General features: G+C 52.3%; 1 protein-coding gene across 7 annotated transcripts in view; it reads right to left on the reverse strand.

Moving 5' to 3' along the window:
• Spns2 (sphingolipid transporter 2) overlaps positions 1-21,642 on the reverse strand; it is a 36,553-nt gene that overhangs the window by 3,446 nt on the left and 11,465 nt on the right. For all 7 annotated transcript variants that reach the window (XR_005878295.1, XR_005878296.1, XM_040749087.1 and 4 more), the window contains exons 2-9: positions 18,196-18,261; positions 8,329-8,465; positions 3,930-4,081; positions 3,661-3,727; positions 2,230-2,372; positions 1,815-1,967; positions 1,539-1,728; positions 1,344-1,409 (exon numbers count right to left, since the gene is read on the reverse strand). Coding sequence is in view for 5 of the 7 variants with exons in the window: in XM_040749087.1 (XP_040605021.1) it covers positions 1,344-1,409; positions 1,539-1,728; positions 1,815-1,967; positions 2,230-2,372; positions 3,661-3,727; positions 3,930-4,081; positions 8,329-8,465; positions 18,196-18,261 (974 nt within the window). In the remaining 2 variants the exon portion in view is untranslated. The remainder of the gene's footprint in view (positions 1-1,343; positions 1,410-1,538; positions 1,729-1,814; positions 1,968-2,229; positions 2,373-3,660; positions 3,728-3,929; positions 4,082-8,328; positions 8,466-18,195; positions 18,262-21,642) is intronic.

A 21,642-nucleotide genomic window follows, 5' to 3' on the forward strand; every position in this document is an offset into this window, starting at 1 on the left:
ATGAACTAGAATCCTTTACTTGAACTCAAGAACTCTGACACCAGAGGCTAAAAGCCACTGGGCCCCAGGTCATCCTGAACTAGAACTAGACAGTGCAGGCCCTGACCCCACTTGAAGATAGACAGGCGAGACTAAGACAACCAGAACCAAGTGGCCCTTGCCCTGAGCTCCAGCTACTCTCACTGTCCATGACACCTGTCACTGTGGATAGTGGGAGGAGCCAGCATCCTCAAAATACCTGCTGGTGGTGAGACAGGGAGGGATCTGGATCCACGGAAATTGCATGGCCCCATTCTAGCACTAATTAGTCACTTAGCTGGGACACTTAATAAAACTGGGACATGATTTCCCTGGGACCCAGACCCTGCCAACAGCCCTCAGGGGCTGCTGGGGGGGGTGTCGGGGGAGGGCACGCTGCCCAGCACCAAAGATACTCGATTCAGTCTTGCCGCAGTTACGAAGCTACCGCCCCTGCCCTTGTTCTTGCCCAGCCCTTGTTGAGGCACTTAGCTGAGTCCCCCACACTTCCGCATAGTGCATGGATGGGTGGAGAACCGAGGCACTGGCGGGGGACCCAGGGACTTGAGAAAGCAGGCTTCCTGAGATGGACAGACTACAGAAGCCCCCAGACTCTGACCTCCTGACCTAAGCACCAGCCCTAAACACCCAGAGGGTGTTTATTCCCCTGTCTTACACCTCCTACCACTCCAGCTCCAGCCCTCGGTCGTCTTCTGACCCTAATCAGGAGGTCCCTTGAGGACCAAGGGCAGGAGTCATAGTCCTGCCATCCCCACCCCCACTTCACTCAGAGATACAAGTCACTAGGCCCATAGCCCCTCCCCTGTTCTCCTGTCCCCACCCAGGAACACAAGCTCAAGCAGACTGCTCAGACAGCCCTTTGTCTCTGGCCTGCTGGTCTGGAGGCCATTGTTAGTATCCTAAAGACAGCCTCTGTCTGTCCAGCAAGCCGCAGGCACTCTGCAGGCACGCCTGGGACCCAGCCTGAGCTGGCAAAGCAGAATGCAAGGACACTCAACTCCTGGGGGAGGAGTGTTGGCAGGCAGCACCACCTCAGTGCCAGCCTGGCACCACCAGCCTCCTAGCCACAAACCTGAAACTAGAAACAACGCTGCCCCTGCACCCCAACATCCATCTGCTCACCCCTATTTCAAGGCCCTTCCTAGATCTGACCCCTATGTATATCTGGTCCCCTCCCTGCCTCTGAGTTCATCTCTCCCACCAACAATCGATGCTTACCCTTCACCCACCCTCCCAAACTACCCCAGTGAAACTTATAAGCCTGGGTCAGTCAGCGGAAGGCAACTGTGGACTTCCTGGCTTACCATGAGGATGTCTGCAGTGATGGCCCAGTTAGAAAACAGCAGTGTCTCCCCAACAAAGATGCAGATCTATTCATAGAGAAGAGAGTATCATGAGGGGCACTGGGCAGGAACACAGGACCCTTCCTATGGGGATAGAGGGTCCAGCAAGTCAGACTGCATCTCTAGCCCATCTTTCCCAGCTTCCCAAGGACTCACATAAGCTCCCACAATGCTGGTCTTGGCAGCCACAAAGATGAGGCAGATGAAGATGGCAGATCCCAGCATGCCCACAGCACACACCAATGGGTCAGCGCGCTGAGTCCGCAGGCGGCACCAGCGAGTGGCTCCCGCACCTGTGACCACGCCCAGAAAGCCAGTAAAGCAGGTAATGGCCCCAAAGATGAGGCTGTGGGGACAAAGGACAGTAGAGTGTGATTTGAATAAGATCATGGTTGGGACAGAGACACCCAGTCCCTTGTGTCCAGGTTTTACCTGTCTTTGGCTCCACAGGGTGGGCTGTTGCACGTCTCGGCTGTCTTTTGTACAACTTGAGCACGATGCAGATAGAGGGGAATCCACATGCCCAGGGCCCCTGTGGCGAAGGACACAGCAGATGTGGCCAGGGAGGAGAAGACGTAACTGCGGCTGGGAAGAATCCAGGGAGGGACACTGAGTTGGCACAGCAGGCAGCCCTATTACCCCACAGCTAGCTACCTGCTGCCTCCCCCAGATATAAATGCTCTTTTACAGGCCCAGGTGAAGATTCAGGATGCAGGAATAATAAGCTCGCAAGCCAAAATGTCATTCGGCACCGGAGTGGAGACGGTGGCAGGTGAGTGTGGGTGGACCTCTCTTGGGGCCTCTCTTCCAGGCCTCCTCCTACCACACCCTGCACAGTGGCACTCACTTTCGGATCAGAGCCTTCATGTCTCGGAGCCATGAGGTCCGTGCTTTGAGTTGTCCCCCAAGTTGGTCAGCATGGCCTCTCTTAGTGGCTGGGACCAGGATGAGGATGAGAGTTCCTGTGATCATGCCCAGGACAGGGGATACCTGGTAGGACAAGAAATGTGAAGTTTGAATGCCAAATAGACTGTCTGTGCTGCACAGGTGGGCCTGAGCCACTGTTCCTTATCTGAGCTCCAAGCCCTTTTCCTAGGCTAATATTTGCCCAGCTGAGTTGAGGCCAGGGAAGGGGTTAGGGGGCTCAAAGTGGACAGTCCAGACCAAAGGCAAAGTAGGAAAACATGTTCAAGGAAGACTGACAGACTTCAGGGGAGGGAGGAAGAGAGGGGGTGGGGAGAGAAGAGGGGGAAAGGAAGTGAGGGAGAGATAGCTCAACAGATGAAGAAGAGATGGAAAAACCAGAAGATGGATAGACAGATGCACTCATGCATGGATGGATGGACAAGTAGGTGAATGGGTGGGTGGCTGGCTGAATGGGTAGATGGAAAGAAAGACAGAGTGAATGATGTCTTTGAGTAGAAGAGTTCATTTGTAGGGGTAGAGAGCCATATGCCAACTTGCCTAACCCCTGGGGCTAGGAATGTTCCAAGGTGTGTCCCTCGAACATGAACATTAGGTAGGGATTGGCCAGACAGGTGACCTATTCTTTACAGGGTATGAGCTTTGGGTCTTCCCTGTGTCCAACCTCATGTTAAGAATGGAATCTGCAAGGCTCCAGGCCTCTCTCTACACAGAACCAAACACCAGCCCAGAAGAAAAGAGAAGCTAGCTTCCCCAGGCCTGGGAGCTGTAGGCTGGGGAGCTCTTCTACATGTAATCCCTCCACCGTATGGCTCACCACCCTCCCCATCATGGAATTCCACGGTGGCTGCTTCCTTCCTGCTTTTGAGGAAAAAACACTTTGTCTTGAGCTTCCGTTCCTCTGAGAGACGGGGGATCTCTGTTTCCTCCGATTGCACTGTCCTGGGGCCTTGGTGACTTGCCCCAACCCTCCAACAGAACAGGAAGTGGCTCCAGACCCTAAGGGCCCCCACAAAGAGGTCCTGTCCCAACATTGCCCTAGAACAGAGCCAGGGCTGGAAGCAGGAAGCTGTGCTGTGGACCTGGAATTTCCTGATGTGGTGAGAGAATCCTCATCATATCCAGGTCCCGGGGATTGGGGGTAGGGTTCCAATCCTGGACTGAGGCCTTGTGGGTGACAGGACTGTCTAACTCCCTGATACCTCAACCTGAACTGATCTAGAGGGACAAGACCTCAGAGCCCAGGCTAGTGAGGGAGGAAGCCTGGAGGTTAAAGCCTGGCCTCTGGGCTGAGCTTCTCTCCGGAACAAAAGGTTGGAGTGGGGAGCCTAAACAGGAGGGGCCTAGGCCTTACCCGCAGCGCCCAATGCCAGTCTCCAGCTGCCTGCTTGACACTGGAACCTGTGATGTAGCCCAGGCCGCTGCAGAGAAGACAGACACACATCAGAGTGAGCACCTGGGCTGAGTGGGAAGTTCTTGTTGGCCTCCCACCCAGCCAGCCCGTGGAAGAGCAGGTCCAGGGGTCCTCTACAGCTGCCTGCCTCCATGTCTGCTTAGTGCAGGGTTGGTGAGTTCAAGGGGACCTTGGCGCTCTTCCCGCAAATCATGGCGCTCCACACTTACCTGCCCAGTGGGATGGCAAAATAGAAGACTGATAGCATAAGTGTGCGTGTGTTCTTGGTAAACAAGTCGCCGATGATGGTGGGTGCTATGGTGGAGTAGCTGGCTTCACCGATACCTACTAGCCCTCGGGACAGGACCAGCAGCCAGAAGTACTGTGGAGGAGGACAGAGAATGCTGGGGAACCGGCCATTCCCAGACTTGCTCATCCCTATCCCATGACACCCTAGCCTGGCAGGGTCCAGGAGCCAGGAAAGAGGATGGAGCCCAGTATTAGCCTTAGCAGTGACCACAGCCACGGGCCACACAGGACCCTGGGATACCCCTCAAAATGATGGATCTGACTAGGACTGATCAATTCCAGGTTGGGAGAAGACAAGGTTCTGTGTTCCCACAAGAACTGGGGACCATGTTCTTGGGGCATCTTGGTGTCTCTGGCCTCACTTCAGGATCCAAAAGTCGCCTTTACTCTGTACCCTCCCCCAAGTATGGAGGCTAGACAACCTGATCACATTGAAGACCTAGTGTGTATGGGGAGTGTGCAGTTGCCTAGTGGGCTCTGAGCCCCTCGTTGACGCACATTTCAAAGGCCAGCATGGAGGAAGGGTGTGGCCATGCCAGCTGTTAGTGGTCCAACCCTTTTATATGAACCTACCTTCTTCTGGTCCCTAACTGCCCAGGGCCAGGGGACCCAGTGTGGCCACGGTTTCCCTGCCCCACCTTACCACCCATCCAGCCAGCATTACCCACATCCAACTCTCCCCTATTGTCTCTTTCCAGCCACCTCCTGCCACCTCTCTGGCCCCTGGCTGTCTCTGCTGGGAGCTGCCGACTCTGCCTCTACCTTGTCTCACTCTCCCTGGTTCCTGGCATTTCTTTCTGTGCAGATCAGCCATCCACAGCCTTTCCTTATTTTTCTATCGGGCTGTCTTGTCTTTATTGTATAGATCTACATTAGCTTCTTCTACATCACAGGGATATATCCCTTGTCATCTGTGTTATCACTGTTCTCAGCATCCTTTCTCTCCTCTTTGTTTACCCACTTTCACCATTCACAGGCTTCCTGATGTCTAATTTGATGCTGTCAAATCTTGATTTTTTTCCTCCATGCCTTGTTCAAGAAGGCCTATTCCAGCCCCAAAGTATAAAAACACCCTCTTCTATTTCATGTTTGAAACAATTTGGAGAGAGACATCAGTCCTGTTCAGCACTCAAGCATGCTAAGGTGACTCTGTCCCCTCCCCACCAGTGTCTGCCAGGTTGATGCTATCTCTGCCCTTATGCTGCACACATAAGTACCAAGAACCAGCATTTAATGGCCTCTCTGTTTGCAACAAGTGGACAGAAAGGGGCGCGCCACTTGTTTTATTCTACTACTTGCTTCATTATTTTTTGAGATATATGCATGATGGCTGACATTGAACAAATTCATTCTTCCACTGGCCACTCAGTATGAATACACCTAGAGTATCTGTGCAGGTCCAGTGGTGGTCATTTGGATAGTTTCCTTCCTTCCTTCCTTCTCAGTGTGTACGTGTGTGTGTGTGTGTGTGTGTGTGCGTGCATGTGTGCATAAGAAGTATGTGCATGAGTGTGTGCAGGAACACAGAGAGGCCTGGAGTTAATGCTGGGCATCTTATTCACAGAAATAGGGTCTCTTACTGAACATGGAGACCACCAATGTAGCTAGACAGTTAGCTCCTAGGAGCCAGCCATCCCCCCTTCCCTGGCCCTGGGGTTACAGGAACATACCAGCACACTTGGCTTTTAGACAGGTTGCTGGAGAGCTAACTCAGGACTCATGCACAGCAAGCACTCCTATCCACTGACCCATCTTTCCAGTCTCTCTTTTTCCTTTTGTTTTTTAAATACTTATTTTCAAGTGTGTGTGTGTGTGTGTGTGTGTGTGTGTGTGTGTGTGTGTGTGTGTGTGTGTGTAGTGTGCAGTGCTAGAGGCCAGAAGAGGAAGTTTGAGTCCCCTGGAGCTGGAGTCATAGGTGGTTGAGAGCCACCTATATGGGAGCTGAGAACCGAAGTTGGGTCCTCTGGGAGAGCAGTCAGTACTCTCAACCACTAAGCCATTTTTCCAGGCTTCCCTGACCACAGGAGGATCCTCACCTTTGTCTGTCCACATGCTGGAGTTTTTCTAGGCTGTGTTCCTCCAGACAGAAGCTGGGACACAGCAGAGATTTACAGTATCTTGCCATTCTGATCTCCAAAGAGGCTCCACCAATTTAAACTCCCACCAATAACTAGGCATCTCTGGGATCCCCACAGCTGTGCTAACACTTGGTATTGACAGTCTATTTAATTGTTGCGAATCTGATGGGTGTGAAATGGTATCTCATTGTTGTTTTGTTTTGCATTTCTCTGATTCCTCTGGAGGCTGAGGAATCTCTTCCTCCATTCACTGACCATTGGTCATGTTCTGGAATGCCTTGAGAACCCTTTGCTTATTTTCCTAGCATTATTGTTTTTCTCTTGCTTGTTTATAGTTTTGGTTTCTCAGTCTTGCTTTGGTTTTCACTTCCCCATTTGTAGTTTACTCTGCACAGTGGTTGACATAGCACTCTTTTCCCTGGAGCTACTGGTGAGAGATGTGCCTTCAGCCAGTGCTGGCTCCCCACCCTTTGGGGCCTTGCTTCACGGATCTATCATTGCTTAGTCTGTCCCTTGGCTTCTTTAGTCAGAACGGCCATTGTTTTGACAACTGATAGGGCAAGCCTCATTTACTGTTATCTTTTACATTGTTCTTGGATGTTTGGAACATTTTCTCTGCCAAATTAACTTTAAAACCACATTGCCAATGTCCCCCTAAAAGCCCCTGTGGGGCTTGAATGGTGATCACAATGAGTTTACAAAGCAATTGAAAGTGATCTGTTTGCTTCTCTCTTTGCCTCTGCTCATCTCTTCTCCCTTATACAGAAGGATCAAGGCCTAGACTTAGCCATTGATCAGTCCCAGCAGCAGCCCCAGGGGCCCAGCCAGGGACAGGGCAAGGCACAGAGGCTCTGAAGGCTCCTAGCTTGGTCTTTGTTTCTACAGTGACCATGAGGCCCCACCCTGCACTGGGCCTGGAATTGCCTTGGACCTGACCCACCTCCCTGGAGCAAAGTCAGCTCCTGCACACCTGTCTGGTCCACCAGCCAGCATCTGGCTCACCCCTGTCCTTCAGACTCTTCCAGGGCTCAGTGCTGCTGCAGGAGGAAGGACTGTGCCGCAGGCCTGGCACTCAAGGCCTTCTTTGACCTGGTCTCCACTTTCCTTTCCAACCATGACACCTTTCTCTTTCTCTCAACACAATCCACTAGCTCTGAATCTTTAGGTATGGCCCCCTGCCTGTGCTAGTTTCACCATAAGTGCTGGCTTCTCAGTCATTTCTGCTAGATTCACGTGTCACCTCCTCCAGGAAGCCTTCCTGGGACCTATGGACAACAAGGGTCAGTTCCTCTTCAGTGTTCAGCACTTTGGACAGCTTGAAGGCTGTGAGCCTGAAGCTCCTGTCACATCTTCCCACCCCCGTCTCTCAGGGACAGACAGAAAGCTCTTGAGGATGGATGTTGGTTCTTCCTCCATCAATCCCCACAGAGACTATCACATGACAGACTAATCCTAGCCATGAGAAGCTCACTGCCCTCTTGAGACAACACAGGCCTTCTTGGAAAGAACAAACAGAAAAGAGGATTTGCTGGACACTGGCCATGCTCCACAGATGGATGTGCATCAACTCAGTTACTTCTCACAGAGGACCAGCCTGTGTAGGGTTATTCCCATTTTAACAATGAGGAAAACTGAGGCTCAGAGAGGTGAACCACATTTTCTCCAGGTCACAAAGTTGAATGGGCAACAAAGTGAGGATATTCAAACACAGGACTGTGAAAGCCAAGGGTATTTCTTCTTTCTTTTCTTTTCTGTGCCAAGGATATTTCTTAAAAGAAACACCTTGATGTTGAATTGACACTTGCTGTACTGGGACTTGGATTCAAGGAGTTGACTGGTCACCAAAGAGCTAAGTGAGCCAGAAACAGAGTCAGAAACTAGACTAGGTTTGCACAGCAAGAGAACTTGGGGGGGGGGAGGCAGGACTGGAGGCCAAGGCCCTTATACCTAGGGCAGACTCAGACTTACTCCCTGTTCCTAACATCCTGCCAAGCTAGAGGCTGCTCAGAGAGTCAGGTTTCCATGCAGGACTGCAAGCTTCTTAGTCCAGGTCAGTGCAGAGGAGGCCCCGTCTGCAGGGCTGTTTTATAATTGAACCCAAAGATACGTCCTGTGGCTTTGCTTGGGTGGGGGCAGCTCAGGAGCAGCTCTCAGACTACAGCACAGACCAGCCCTCCTCGAGGGACCTGTACACTGGACAAGGCAGGGGGAGGGGTAAGCAGGAGAACCATGGGGGACTCACCTGCTGAGGGATGAAAGAGCTAGAGAAGGTGACGGCCGACCAGAAGAAGATGCCACAGCTGAGGATCACCTTCCTGTTGAATCGGTCACCCAGGTAGCCGAAGATGGGGGCAGCCACCATGAAGCTGCAGATGAACACTGTGGAAAGAAGAGAGGAGAGCTGGAGGCTGTGCATGCCCTGGCTAAGGCCACGTGCGATGAGACACAGATGAGCCTGGATCCAGGCAGAGGGAGCTCTGGGAGGACAACTTCAGCGCCTGGCACACAGCAGGCAGGGGGATGCCTGGGGTTAGGGGACATGGGGCTCTAGCTCTTCTACACCACCAGCTTATTCCATGCCCGTGAGCCTTGGAATACTCGCTCACACAGAGTGACGGCCCAAAGCTTCCCATCTCATAGATGAGGTCAAGATTCAGAGGGAAAGTGACTTGCCAAGGCCCCACAGGTAGAAATGGAATCCTTCCCTAGCCACTGAGTCTGAGTGATCAAACCCAGGGCCTCAGGTATGATAGATAGATAAGCACTCTACCAACCGAGCTACATGCCCAGCCCACATTGTTTTAAGATGAGTTCTCACTACATAGCCCTGGCTGGCACGGAGCATGCTATGAAAACCAGGCTGGCCTCGAACTCACAGAGTTCTTCCTGCCTCTGCCTCCCAACTGTTGGGATTAAAAGTGTGCACCACTATGCCTGGCTTGCATTGCTTTCTATAATATACTTGAGAGAGGGGCCGGAGAGATGGCTCGGATGTTAAGAGCAATTTTTGCTCTTGCAGAAGACCCAGGTTCAGTTCCCAGCACCCACACGGCAGCTCACAACTATCTGTAACTCCAGTTCCAGGGGATTTGGTGCCCTCTTCCGACCTTTGTAGTCACCAAACACTCATGCAGTGCTTGCACATATACAGAAACATTCATACACATAAAATTAAAAAAAATCCTTCACAAGCACTTAAGAGAAAGAGATATTCAGAGAGGGTAAGGAATCTGATACCCTAAGGTCATGCAGCAAATCAAGGTAAACTTGAGGCTGGAACTCTGGGTCTTATCATCTGCCAGGTCACTCAGCCACCTTTACTCCCAGCAGGCTGTAGAGGCTGTCCTGAACACAGGAACCCTGCCATTCACTTCTTCACACATGCATGCATGTATTTATTCATTTAGAAAGTAGGGGGATGAACATTTCTTAGTTACTGTCCTACTGCTATGAAGAGACACTGTGACAATGGCAAATTATAAAAGAAGCTGGGGACTTCCTTACAGTTTTAGAGGGTAAGTCTGTGAGCATCGTGGTGGGGAGTGTGGCAGCAGGCAGGCAGGCATGTAACTGAGAGCTTGCATCTTATCCAAAGGTTGGAGGCAGTGAGGGAGCTAACTGGGAGTAAGCTTTTGAACCCTCAAGGCCCACCCCATGACATACCTACTCCAAAGCCACACCTCTTAATCCTTCCTAAACAGACAACCGGGAGCCAAGCACTGAAATCCATGAGCCTGTGGGGTCATCCTCATTCAAATTATAAGTTGTCTTGGTTATGGTGTCTCTCCACAGTAGCAGAATAGTAACTAAGACAGGACATTCACAACGTACTAACATTAGTTATCTGGGATTCATGAGTGAATGAACACGAGACTACTGCCTGTTTAGGACTTGCATTCTAAAGAAGAAAAACACATAGATAACACAATAGCAGTAATGACTAACAAGCTGTGTAAGATGGTGAGAAATACTAGGGAGGATCAAAGGAAAGAGACAGGAGATTGCACTCTGGGAAGTTTTGCCTTAGCAAAGGCCTGCAGGAGGCAAGGAAATATTTACAGAAATACTGGGGAGAGCAGGCAGGAGTGCACTTAGCATGTCTGAGGGGCAGGAGAGAGGCCAGAGTGTCTGCAGCAAAAGGATGGAGTGGGGAGGGGTGGAGGACAAGGTTGAGAGGCCAGATGGAGTGGGATCCTCCATGTCAAAGTCAGAAGGGTGCAGAGCAAAGACTAATGACTAAGGACAAGAGCACAGTATAGAATCTTGTGGGACTTGCAGAGAATGCCACTGTTGGTGATGGGAGGGGCTTGGCGTCCCAGGTGAGATAAAGAGGCTCAGGTAAGGCAGGTAGGGGTCAACCACACAAGGCAGCCCCTCTATCCCATGGAAGGCAGTCCCACAGCTAGCATGCAGATGCCCAGACAACACCGGCCTCTGCCTGCTGGGCTCATGTGTGCATGGCTTAGCAGCCCCTGGGAAGGCAGCATTTGGTAGGGAGGAGTAATGAAGACAAGGGGGACTCGAGCAGGGCAATGTGGGCTGTGTGGAGGAACATGAAAGATCCTTCTCTCTGCTGGACTTGAAGTCACAGGACAGAGGACCTGGTAATTCAAGTCTGTAACTTAGGCTTTAAGCAGAACCAGTCATGGGCCTCAGACACACTGTCCAGGGTTCAAGCCTTGCTCTGTACCTTCTGAGCTGGGACCCTCCGCCAGGTCACATCTGTGTCCCAGCTTCATTGGTGTGCTGATAAATGTGTAAAAACAGGTTCTCTAGAAAAGGGCGGGGGAGGGGCATGATGCCTGGAGATTGTGTGTCTCCATAGTATAAATGCCCCTGAGGCCAAACCACCCAGGAGATGTGAAGCTCAGAGCTCAGGACCTCCCCAATCACAGGTGTTCCCACCACTCAGTTAAAAGGAGTTCACCTCAAGCTCACTGGTAATATAGCCTGATGTTGTAGTAATTAGGAAATGATGGCTTCTGAGTATTTATCAGTTTCTTTTAATATAAATCACTCAGTTGTAAGTTTATATAACTCAGTTCTGAACAATGGCTCTGTCTAACGAGCAGCTCACACACAATTCCTAAAAATTTAACAATCGACTCTCATGAGCCGGTCTGTGCCAGCTCTCCACGCCAACTTCCTCATCTGTAAAATGAAGATAAAAATAGCTGCTGCTCTGGGTGGCTTGAGTATTGGATGAGGCAGTGCGGGGGAAGGTGCCTCACGCCCTACCCGCCTGGGTCAACAAGGCTCTTGTTTACATTAGCCAGGGCCAATATTATTTCCTTACGTCTACAGAAAGAATGCTTTCTTGTCAGCCCCACCTCCCAAGACCTGCCCGAGATCAGATCAGGATGTGGACAAGGAAAAGCTTAGTGGCAAAGGGCCTCCGCGTGCTTAGGGGAAGAGGAACAACTGCCCTCTGCGTGCCTGTCTGAGCCGGGTGGGGAGTGGGCCGAGAAAATCGGAGCAGGCGAGGCCTCTTGTCTGGCCAAAGTGCAGGTCCATTTGTGAATCACACAGCTCGATGTATTTAAAGCCTGGGAACCAGTCAGGAGCACCAAATCCTGATGATGTCAGAGCAGGCAATAAAACATGCCTAGTATTCACCATGAGGATAACACTTGTGTGTGTGTGTGTACATGTATACATGTATATGCATAAACTTTATCTATATTATGCAAATTTCAAGTCTTCTAATCATAGTGTATGACAGTTAATGAAGCATGATGCTTATTGTTAGTAATGCCTGCCATTGTCATTGGTGGATCACTTATTACAGGCTGGGTCCTAGACACACTCTTGGCCTATGCATTCATTTATCTCAGTCAGACTCTTGCTATTAACGTCATCTTACAGAGGAGATGACCCGGCTGAAAGAAGTGATGTCACACGGCAAGTGTGTGGCTGAAGCAGAATTAAACCTCAGTTTAGCTGACTCTAAAGCCCTTGCTCTAAATCACATCACATCACTGCCAGACTAGGAAGGAGATGGTCCCCACAGAAGCCCCTGAGGTCAGAGGATGGTCAGGGTGTACTGGGACAGCAGGGGATGGGTCAGGCTGCAGTGTAAGAAGGGCACAGAGGGAGACAGGTCCCTAGACACCAGGACTGGGCTTGCCTTCTGAGCCACAGCATGACTCCATCCCACCTTTGTAAGGAGCAGCGCTTGGAAAAGATCCCATCGGGTGACTGAAGGAACCCAAAGCAAGCACCCAGACCTTGGCCACATCGTACTGTCTTCAACAGGGCAGCCTTCTGGCTCTCCCAGCCCTGGCTTTTTGCTCCTGCAGTGGGCAGGAGCACCGGGGCTGGGTAGAGCAGCAGTGCACTGTTCCCACCTGCCAGGCCAGTCTGCCACTCCCTCAAGCTCCTCCACTCCATCAGAAAAGTTGAGCTCTACTTTTCTGTACCCACATTACAGCTGGGACACTGAGGCCCCAAGGAGCAGAGGAACACACCCGAATGACATAGCAAGCCCAGCACGGACTTGAGTGCCTTCCCCTTAGGAACAAAGGAATCCAGGGTCAGGAATGTGTGGGTCATCTTTGCAGCCTCATCCCTCAGGCTCCTCCTAGTCCTCAGAGACGTTACCGGGCAGCGGCAGGCCGTGCACACTGTCAGGATAGAGACTGGAGGAACAGCCCAGGCAAAGGCCTGGACAGTGAACTATGTCCCATGGGAACAATGGGCACTGAGAGGCTTTCAAAGCCAGCAGGCTGCTCTGCTGGAAATAAAGACCAGCAACAGCTAGAAGCTTCCTGTGCCTTCCACCCCTGCTCCATGGTCTTTGTGGGAGGAGAGCTTTCAGACCAGGCTGGCTGCCCCGCCCCCAACCTCAATGTAGACACAGTGGCTTTCCGGCAGTTCCCGCATACACGAGGACATCCTGTGGCCAGGGTGTGGGGAAGACCTCACTCAGCTCACGCTTGCTGAGCCCACAGGTCTTGGACAATGGAGCTGTAGGGCAAGGAGCCAGGCAGAGGGGGCAGGGTACCCGGGCTACTGCTGATGGGAGGAGTCTAGCTCAGTATTGGAACTCAGGCACCAAACCTCACACTCTCTCTCCTTCACAGAGCTGGCTCAAAGCCATCAGAAAAAATGGAAGGGAGTCTGGGAGTGGGAGGGGTTGGGGGAGAGGGGTGCCAGGCATATTGGATGATGCATGTAACCCTAGCACTCAAGAGACTGAAGCAGTGGGATTACATGTTTGAGGCCAATTTGAGCTACATAGGGGGTTCCAGGCCAGCCTGGGACACAAAGCAAGACTTTGTTTCAAAGTAAAATGGGAAGTGCTTAGAACATAGCTCAGTGGCACAGCACTTACCTAGCAAGTGTTAGGTACTGGGTTTGATTCCCCAGTACCACAAAAGAAAAATAAGACAGATGGTTGGCTCAATGGCATGTCTGAGGTATCATCTATCTCCTGTGGCTGACACAGGCCTCAGTGTGCTAACAACATCCAGAAGGTAGGAGCAAGCCTCACAGGGAATCTGCATGCTGGCAGGCAACCACAGCTGTAGCCCTATCCATGGTAGGAGATGCCACTCTCACTATACATGGAACCTGCCTGACCAGAGAAAGTGGCATCAGAGTAGGAGATGGCAAGGTGGTTACTAGGGGAGTTCTGTGGCCATGGAGTCTACCTACCGCCCCTGCCTGGCCTGGCTAAACCAGGGCTGTTTTCCAAGTCCAAATTCCAGCTGGCTGCTATTTCAAGAAGACGCACAACCCTCCACATCCTGTGGGCAGGGAGGATGCTCAGACAGATGTGGGCAGCCTCTGCCATCCAGGCACAGCCCAGGCCACCCTAGCCGATGGGGTTGACGCAGGACACACGTGGCTCCACTTCAGCCCGCAGGCAGGAAGAACCCACCACTACTCTCTATACTCTACTTTGGACAGAAAGTCTGCGCTGGCCTGTCCAGCCACAGGTGGGTGGCTTCTTGGGCATCCTTTGGACAGCAGATCAACGGATGGTGGCTGAGGGGATGCCAAGTTTCGCCTGTGGAGCTTGAGTCCGCTGAAGCAGAGCATGTTGTTGGGCTGATCAAGATGTGAGAGGAGCAAGACACTGTCTGGTTTCAGTCTGAGCCAGCTCTTCCTCCAACTCTACCCCAGCCTGATGCTTCCTGTGACCCCACAAATTCAAGCCCAGAGTAGCCTCCAACCTCCTCTGACATCCATTCCTGCACTAGGCAGGGTGTGAACACGCTGATGCATACAACTGCAGGGACTGCCCTGCTGTCAAGCCTTTTCTGGCTCCCTATTGCTCCAAGACAAACCCAGGAACCTTAGCCCAGCCTTCAAAAGAATGTCATGGTGATTCTTCTGCCTCCTAGGCTTTTGTTTGTTTTCTTGAGACAGGGTCTCACTCTAGCTCAGGCTATCCTGGAATTTGTTCCATAGCCCAGGCTAGTCCCAAACTCATAGTAAACCTCTTGCCCCAGCCTCTTAAGAGTTTGGGATTTCAGGTGTGAGCTACCATGCTAATTATGGCTATTTTTAAAATCCTTTAAAAACTAGATTATTCTCTGTAGTTCTTCAGGGTGTTTTTAGGACCAGCTGTCTGCTTCTCACAAAGATGAGTTGTCTTGACCTCTATTTTCTCTCCTGGTGCTGGGGATGGAGCCTAAGGCCTAGCACCTGTGAGGCAAGCGCTCCACCCTGCCTTGCTGTGTGCGCTATTCATTTTGAATGTGAGCTTGTCTTCAGGGAGAGCGGCCGCCTGTGTCCAGGCCAGCTCTACATCATGAAGGCTTCCCTAAAGAGCCGCTTGGATTTGCTTTTGTTGGGGTCCCTGGAAACAGACGGCTTCCGTGGAAAAAGGAGTAAGTGGCAGGTCCGAGTGCACCAGGGCTGGCACCAGGCTCTCTGCAGAAAGTCAGAGGCAGGCAGGGAACATCTGCCTGGAGTGGGAGCACTACCAGCTGAGTTGTTCGCCAGCCTAGGAAAGCTTGGGGTCAGGAAGCCTGCCTGAGTGCCGAGGGAAAACTGAGTCGGCCCTGTGACCCTGGAAGCCCACACCAGCACTGCCCTGAGCCCCCAGCCTGGACGGTGACCAGCTTCACTGAGGAAGCCACTGAACTAGCGTATGGGGGAAGCATGTTGTGCTAGTCTGCCCTTGCGCATGTTCGGAATTTTGTGAAAATCTCATTACGAACACTGCCAAGTGCCCAACACATACAAGTGTCCCCGTGCTCCGAAGCACTTGACTTCAGCTCCATCTCCCAGGCCAGCTTTTGGCTTCAGCTCTTTGCTTCTGGCACCTGGGAATTCCCTGATAGCTTTAGCTTTCAAGTGCAGCTCTGTAATTTAAACAGGTTTTCTCTGAATAATTCTTATAGCTAGGAGAGCAAGGTGTGCGGGGTGGGAGTAGGGGTGGAGGTAGAGGTGGGGTTCTGACATCTACTGACAAACTGACTAGGTGTCCTTTCCCATGAATGAAAAAGCCCCACTGAAATATTCCCTCTTCAGGGAAGCCTTTTCCACCTGCCATCAGCTACAGCTAGGAGCACACTCTGACATTTATCCAGGCTCCCACACTGAGCCCTGGACTCTGAGCAGTAACTGAATGGCATTTTCTACTCCCATTGACAGGGGGAATCTGCTTGCTAAAAGGACTAAGCATGAACAACATCCAGCCTAGGGCATGCCAAGCAATAGGCTGAGTAGCTGGCATCCCTTTCAACGTGAGCTATGGGGGCTCCCCCAACGGCCAGAATTCTTCTGTGGCGGCCACAGAGGCCAAGCTGAACCAGCAGCAATGTACAAGGGGATGCTGACAGTGGACCCTCTTCCCAGGTGATAACAGAAAGGGCAGGCCTAAACCAAACCCTCTGTCTCCTCACATGCCTCCCAGTCCCAAAGCCCCTGGAGCCCACAAGTGAGTTGGCGCTGTTCTCAGCCCTGGCCCTTTGATCCAGGCAAGCAGCGACACCAAACTGGCGCCCTCCGCCAGCTCTGACCTTATCAGGCTCAGGGGAGAGACAGGTGCCTGGGGCACAGGCCAATTAGGTGCCTTGCTCTGGTGCCTACTGAGTCACATCCTTGTTGAGCTTGCCCAGCTTCTCAGCTAAAATGGCCAACAGGGTGAGGACACTGTAGGGAGCCATCCCAGATGTGTCTCAGTAAACAACAGGGCTAAGGCCATGGGGCAAGGACTCACGAGACTGAGACGACTGGGAATTCTCATCTGGGCCCAGAGCCACCCACTGTGGGGACACTGAGATGACAGCCACTCAGACTCCGAAAGTCAAGAGGGAAGCAGGATGCAGAGGCAGGGTCTCTCCAACACACCAGAGTTGCTCCCTCCCTTGTCCCACACCTCTTTCGCCAGCAAGTGAACTTGTCAAAGGGAGCCTGTAGGGTTCTAGAAGAATCAAAGGAAACCATATTTGGGAAGGGGGCTGTCCCCTTCCAACCAGATCTCTGGAGGTTAGTCGGGGCCACGTGCCCTCTAGTGAAGCAATAATCCAGCCTGGGAGGTACTGCTGACCTCTCACACTCTCTGGGACTGGTACCCCTACCCCCATGCCCCTGAGAGGCCATGTAGGACTGACCACACTCAGGGTAGCTGAAGGAAGCTGGAGTGCAGCCTCCCTCCAGATCACCAGCAAGATTAACACCAGAGGGATAAGGTTTATCCAGGTTCTTGGGGACTCAGGGGCCATGTGGGGTAGGGGCCAGGATCTAAGAAAGCTGTGCAGTCCACTCTTCCCATACTACCACTGGCCAGGACCCCTTCCTCTCGGTGACCACTGTGCCCAGAGCAGGGCAACCCAGACAGAGAGGTCAGGAAGGGGAAACAAAGGCCTGGGCTCACGACTTGGGTGGAGGCCACAGCTGTTGGGGTAGGACCCTGACCATTATGTGGACATGAGACCACACAGCCTTGCCCCTCCTTAGTTTAGTGTCACTTGTTAAGAAGGGGTCTGAGAGCCAGTAAAAGATCTCTCACGAAGCCACAAGACCCTATCCAGGATCTTTGACCAGGGACAAAGGTCTGGGTGTTCGCTGAGGTACCTGGGCAGTAGTGTTGTGTGCCCGTACTGTGTCTTTTTATGAACTCCAGGGGCCATTGTGCATATGGAATGCCACCTAGACAGGTCAGGCAGGTTCCAGGGCAGATTCCCTCCACCCCCACCCTCCCAGAACAGCTAGGTTAGGGAAGGGTTCATGGTCTGGAATGCAAGCCAGAGCTCTCCCATACCAGCCTGCCTCGGGTTCACAGCCAGATGAACTCTAGGACCAAAGGCCCAGAGACAGGCTGGGGTCATACAACAAGGTTGGAGCCCAGTCAAGACCAGGCATCCTGGGATCTCCCATTGGACTGAGTCTCCAGCAGACCTTGAGAGCCAGCCTAGGTCATGGTGGTATAGGCAAAGCCAGTAGAAAGGCCAGGGAGCCAAGAGTACAGATCCTATGGGACCCTGAAGAATAGGACACGGAAAAGGGAAGATACGGTCTCTGTCTCCAGAAGGGACACTGAGGGGCTAGGTTAGCTGCACAGTGGTCCCCTGTGGCCTCTGTGGTATGTACTACAGCCCAGAAGACTTCAGGTCCTGCCTCTGATGTCCTATGGGAGGATCTGATCCCAGGAGGGAGGGGCAGGAACCCTCAGGCTGAGCCTAGACAGGACCCAAAACCTCAGACTCCCTCAGAAACTGACAGGTGGTGGCATCCCTTGTCATTCAAGAGGTGATGCCTAAGTGGATCAGAATGAAGGAGGGGAAGGAGGTGCAGTGACAGGAATAGGTCACCAAGGCTCAGCTAGCATCACCCAGATCACTGGCTCCCCTTACCAAGTGGGCCAAGACACTGGGTGCCGAGGATTTCTTAGAACCCAAAAGAAGGGTCTCCTAGGTGAGGGCTTCAGCTCCAACCCTGTGCTCGTCATTGTCTCTTCTACGCACTCAGGGCAGGCACATGTATTGTGTTTTACAAGAAAAGAAGCTGGGGCGTAGAAAGACAGGGCCCATGGTAGATGGCAATAGTGGAATTTTGCTGCAGTGTCCTCCCTCATTCTGATTTGAGAACAGGAGAACAAAGGCTGAGCAGAGCCACCACCCCCGGCAGATAGTGAGGTAGGAATAGGCCTCACCTGACTGCAGCAAGCCGGCGCCCCGGTCCTTGACCCCAAAGTGCTGCTGGATGTCCAGAAGAACACCTGGAGGAGAGACAGAGGGTGCTTACTACAAAATCAAATACAAGGGCATTCCCATTAGCTGCCCCAGTCTGAGACCAGCCTGACCCATCTCTCCTATTCCTGCCCTGCCGTCACCTACACTTTGCCCAGGCTATCCAGACCACTGGGAAGCTTGGGGTGCCAGCCTTCCCTCCTATCCCTACTGAGGACTTCCCATGCTCAGACTGGGCATGATATCCACTCATCAGCCAGGGTAGGAGCCTGAAATATGAAGCAGAGCAAGGCTTTCCTGTGGTCACTCATGACGCCTGTGCTCCACCCTGGGTGAGAGAGCAGGACCCGAACCACAGGCCTGGATCCTGTCCTCTGCCATTCACAAAGTCCCCAGCAAAGTGCAGCCACAGCCAGTTGTGGAGATAACCAATGACTAGGAACAAGGACGAGGTGGCTTAAGGCAACATTCACACAGGCTCTTGTACCTGTGTGCAAGCCTATGTGCACGCTGTGTGTGCGCACACACGCACACCATTCATGCTAGCTAGCTGCCTTCATGACCAGGACTCCAATTTCCAGACACAGGAAGCAGGTCTCAGGGAAACAGGTCCTAGAGGCCATGACTGCTCCCCAGTCTGCCACCGTTGCTCTCCACTAGGGCTCTGACTGTCAACAGACGCTAAAGAAAAGCTACAAATCATCCACTGCTGACAGCCATCGATGCGTTGAGGCTACAGACCCCAGATCGCTTCTGCAGCTCTCAGTCAAGTCTCCAGAGTTTGCACCACCAACAGCCTAGCCCCAGCCACTCCTCCCACCCCCAGGCTTATCTCTGTGGACAGAAGGACCACTGCCACAGTCCTTTACCACAGAGAAGGGGTTAGGGAGAGGAAGAGACCACGCCCTGCCTTCAAGAGCTGCCCACACAGGGAGCAGAGGCCCTTGGGGACCCTGGAGCTTTCTCTGAAAATTGCAGCATTACTGGTGACTGGCAGTTTATGTTGCTGGGGGTGGAACTCCTTGTTTGTTTTCTCCCCATGTAGCCCCATGAGACCACACTGCTATCCCACTGGACAGGTGAAGAAACTGAGGCGCAGGAGATTGAGCCATAAGCTCAAAGTTGCCAACATGGAAGGAGGAATCAAGGATTACGGAGCACTGTGTCTGGGTCTAGTAAGGCAGATGGGGTGGGGGCACCAAATGTCATTGTCCCTCTTTAGACCCTCCCGGGAAGCTGAGGGATCTCCCAGGCTTTAGGACCAAGCTTGGCTGGTGGTTGGCAGCCTGACAGTCGGGAGAAAACATCTTCCTCTCTAATTCCCTGAGTGGATTCTCCATAATTACGCTAATGAAGAGGCAGTGTGAGGCCCAGCTAATGACTTAATAACCAAGGTCTAATGGGGCAAAGCCCTTGCCACAGAGCTGGATGGTAGGAGCTAGGCCTATAGATGGACACAGTTACTATGAGGGACCAGAGGTGTTCTGACAAGCCCCAGAGGCCAAGAGGCAACACCAGTGGGCTCAACCTCCCAGGCCCCAGCCCATTCCCTTTTCTGAGCCAGATCTTTCCCTCAGTCGCTGTCACCTGTGGCCCCACGTGTACTAGCCCTTCCTCAGGTCACAGACAACAGACCCACAGTGCTGGCAACCCTGCCCTCCTGCCTCGACAGCCCCACCTCTCAAACTGCCCAAAGCTGCTTCCACACTCCAACACCTCTTCTCTAGCCTGGCACTTGGCTCACTATACTGATCCCTGCCACTCCTTCAAGGTTGGCATCGAGGCCTCCTCTTCTAAGCAGTCTTCCTTTATTTCTCCCCCTTCTGCCACCCTAAGTCAGTCAGTGCCCAGTGTTTCCTGGTTCACCCTGACACTAGCACCAATCCCAAGGATGGGTCAGGGTGAGTTCAGTGGGAAAGACACATGGGATTTAGACACTGTGACTGGGGGCTAATGTCATTAATAATTGCTTCCTGGCAAATTCTGGTATTGAGAGGCTCTCGTGGCAACTCTGATCCTGTCACTTGTCTGGTATGAGTTGCCACCTCCATTCTGCATGCACATGAATAAACCAAGACTAAGGGGAAGGAAGTCATTGTCACATAGCACCTCAGGCTCTGGACATGGGCTTTGAAACCAGATCTTGAAATACTGAAGGGAAAAAAGTTTTGTCTCTGTCAATGTACTCTCATAGCAGATAGCTTCTGTGAGCAAAGGTCAAGGCAGGGGAGTCCCCATACAACACACAAGTCATGGTGGCTGCAGCAGACACAAATAGGGAAACTGTCACTTCAGCTCTGACAGTGTTCACCTAAGGAGGCATCAGACTCCCCGGGGTGAAGACTCAGTCCTAAGGCTGTTCCCCATTGCAGGTACCCATCATAAGCCCCAGGCTGTCCTGCAGGGCTCCCACAATCCCCTCAAGTTCAACTCATTTAGTAGCACCACTCACAGAACTCAGGGAACACATACAGACATGCATGCACATACAAACACAGACACAGACACACACACACACACACACAACACCTATAACAAAGATTTCAGATCACCCATAGAACAATGCCTACGTTGAGACACATGGGGAGGGGCATGAGGCCTCCTCATCTCCTAAAACATCACCTACAGGAACACCTACAAGAACCTCCCAGCAACCTGCTCTCCAGTCCTTTGGGATTTTTGTGGAGGCCTTGTTAAATAGGCCTGACTCACTGAACCCTTGACCAGTGGTGATCACCTCAACCCCTCTGCTCTTCCCTCTTCGGTCCCAGCTTTCAACCTTACCTTCAGCGACCAGCCCATATACTGATGCTCCCAGGGGGCATGACCACCAGTCAACTCATTAGCAAGCCAAATATGCTAATCCTTTTGAAAATTCCTATGATTCTGTTGAGAAGTAAACAGGCTCTTTTGCTGCCCTGCTTCTTCCTGCTTCATATCTGTCCCTATCCCCTAGCTCAGGGCCCAGCACAGAGCTGGTCCCCAGGAACAGTAGGGGGTAGGGTGGATGTATATTGATGGGAGGCCATGGGTATGACACAGGCCACGGGAATTGGCTCTGGAGCCTACAACAATGGCAGTCACAGCCTCAGTGCTGGGCAGATAAAGGATGGGTATCAGGAAGGAGTGGGAGAATGAACTGCCTCCCCTTCCCTCAGCCTGAGTCTATGGCTGTCTGCCCATCGCCAAAGGAAGGGCCTGGGTCTAAAGAGAGCCCTCTTTCAGGGAAGGAAGTTGTATCAAAACCTGTAAAACCGTCCAGTTAGTCACGCCCCATCCAGTGGTTTTCTAGTTTGACGTTTGCCGCTGCCTCCAGGAAGCTTTCCCTGACTTCTCAATTTCTCCACACAGACAGGCATCCAAAGTCACTAGGAGCTCTATGGAAGTTTAGAAGCTAGGGCACAGGAAGT

This window comes from Mesocricetus auratus, unplaced genomic scaffold, assembly GCF_017639785.1.
Source record: "Mesocricetus auratus isolate SY011 unplaced genomic scaffold, BCM_Maur_2.0 Super-Scaffold_100007, whole genome shotgun sequence".
NCBI classification, from domain to species: Eukaryota; Metazoa; Chordata; class Mammalia; order Rodentia; family Cricetidae; genus Mesocricetus; species Mesocricetus auratus.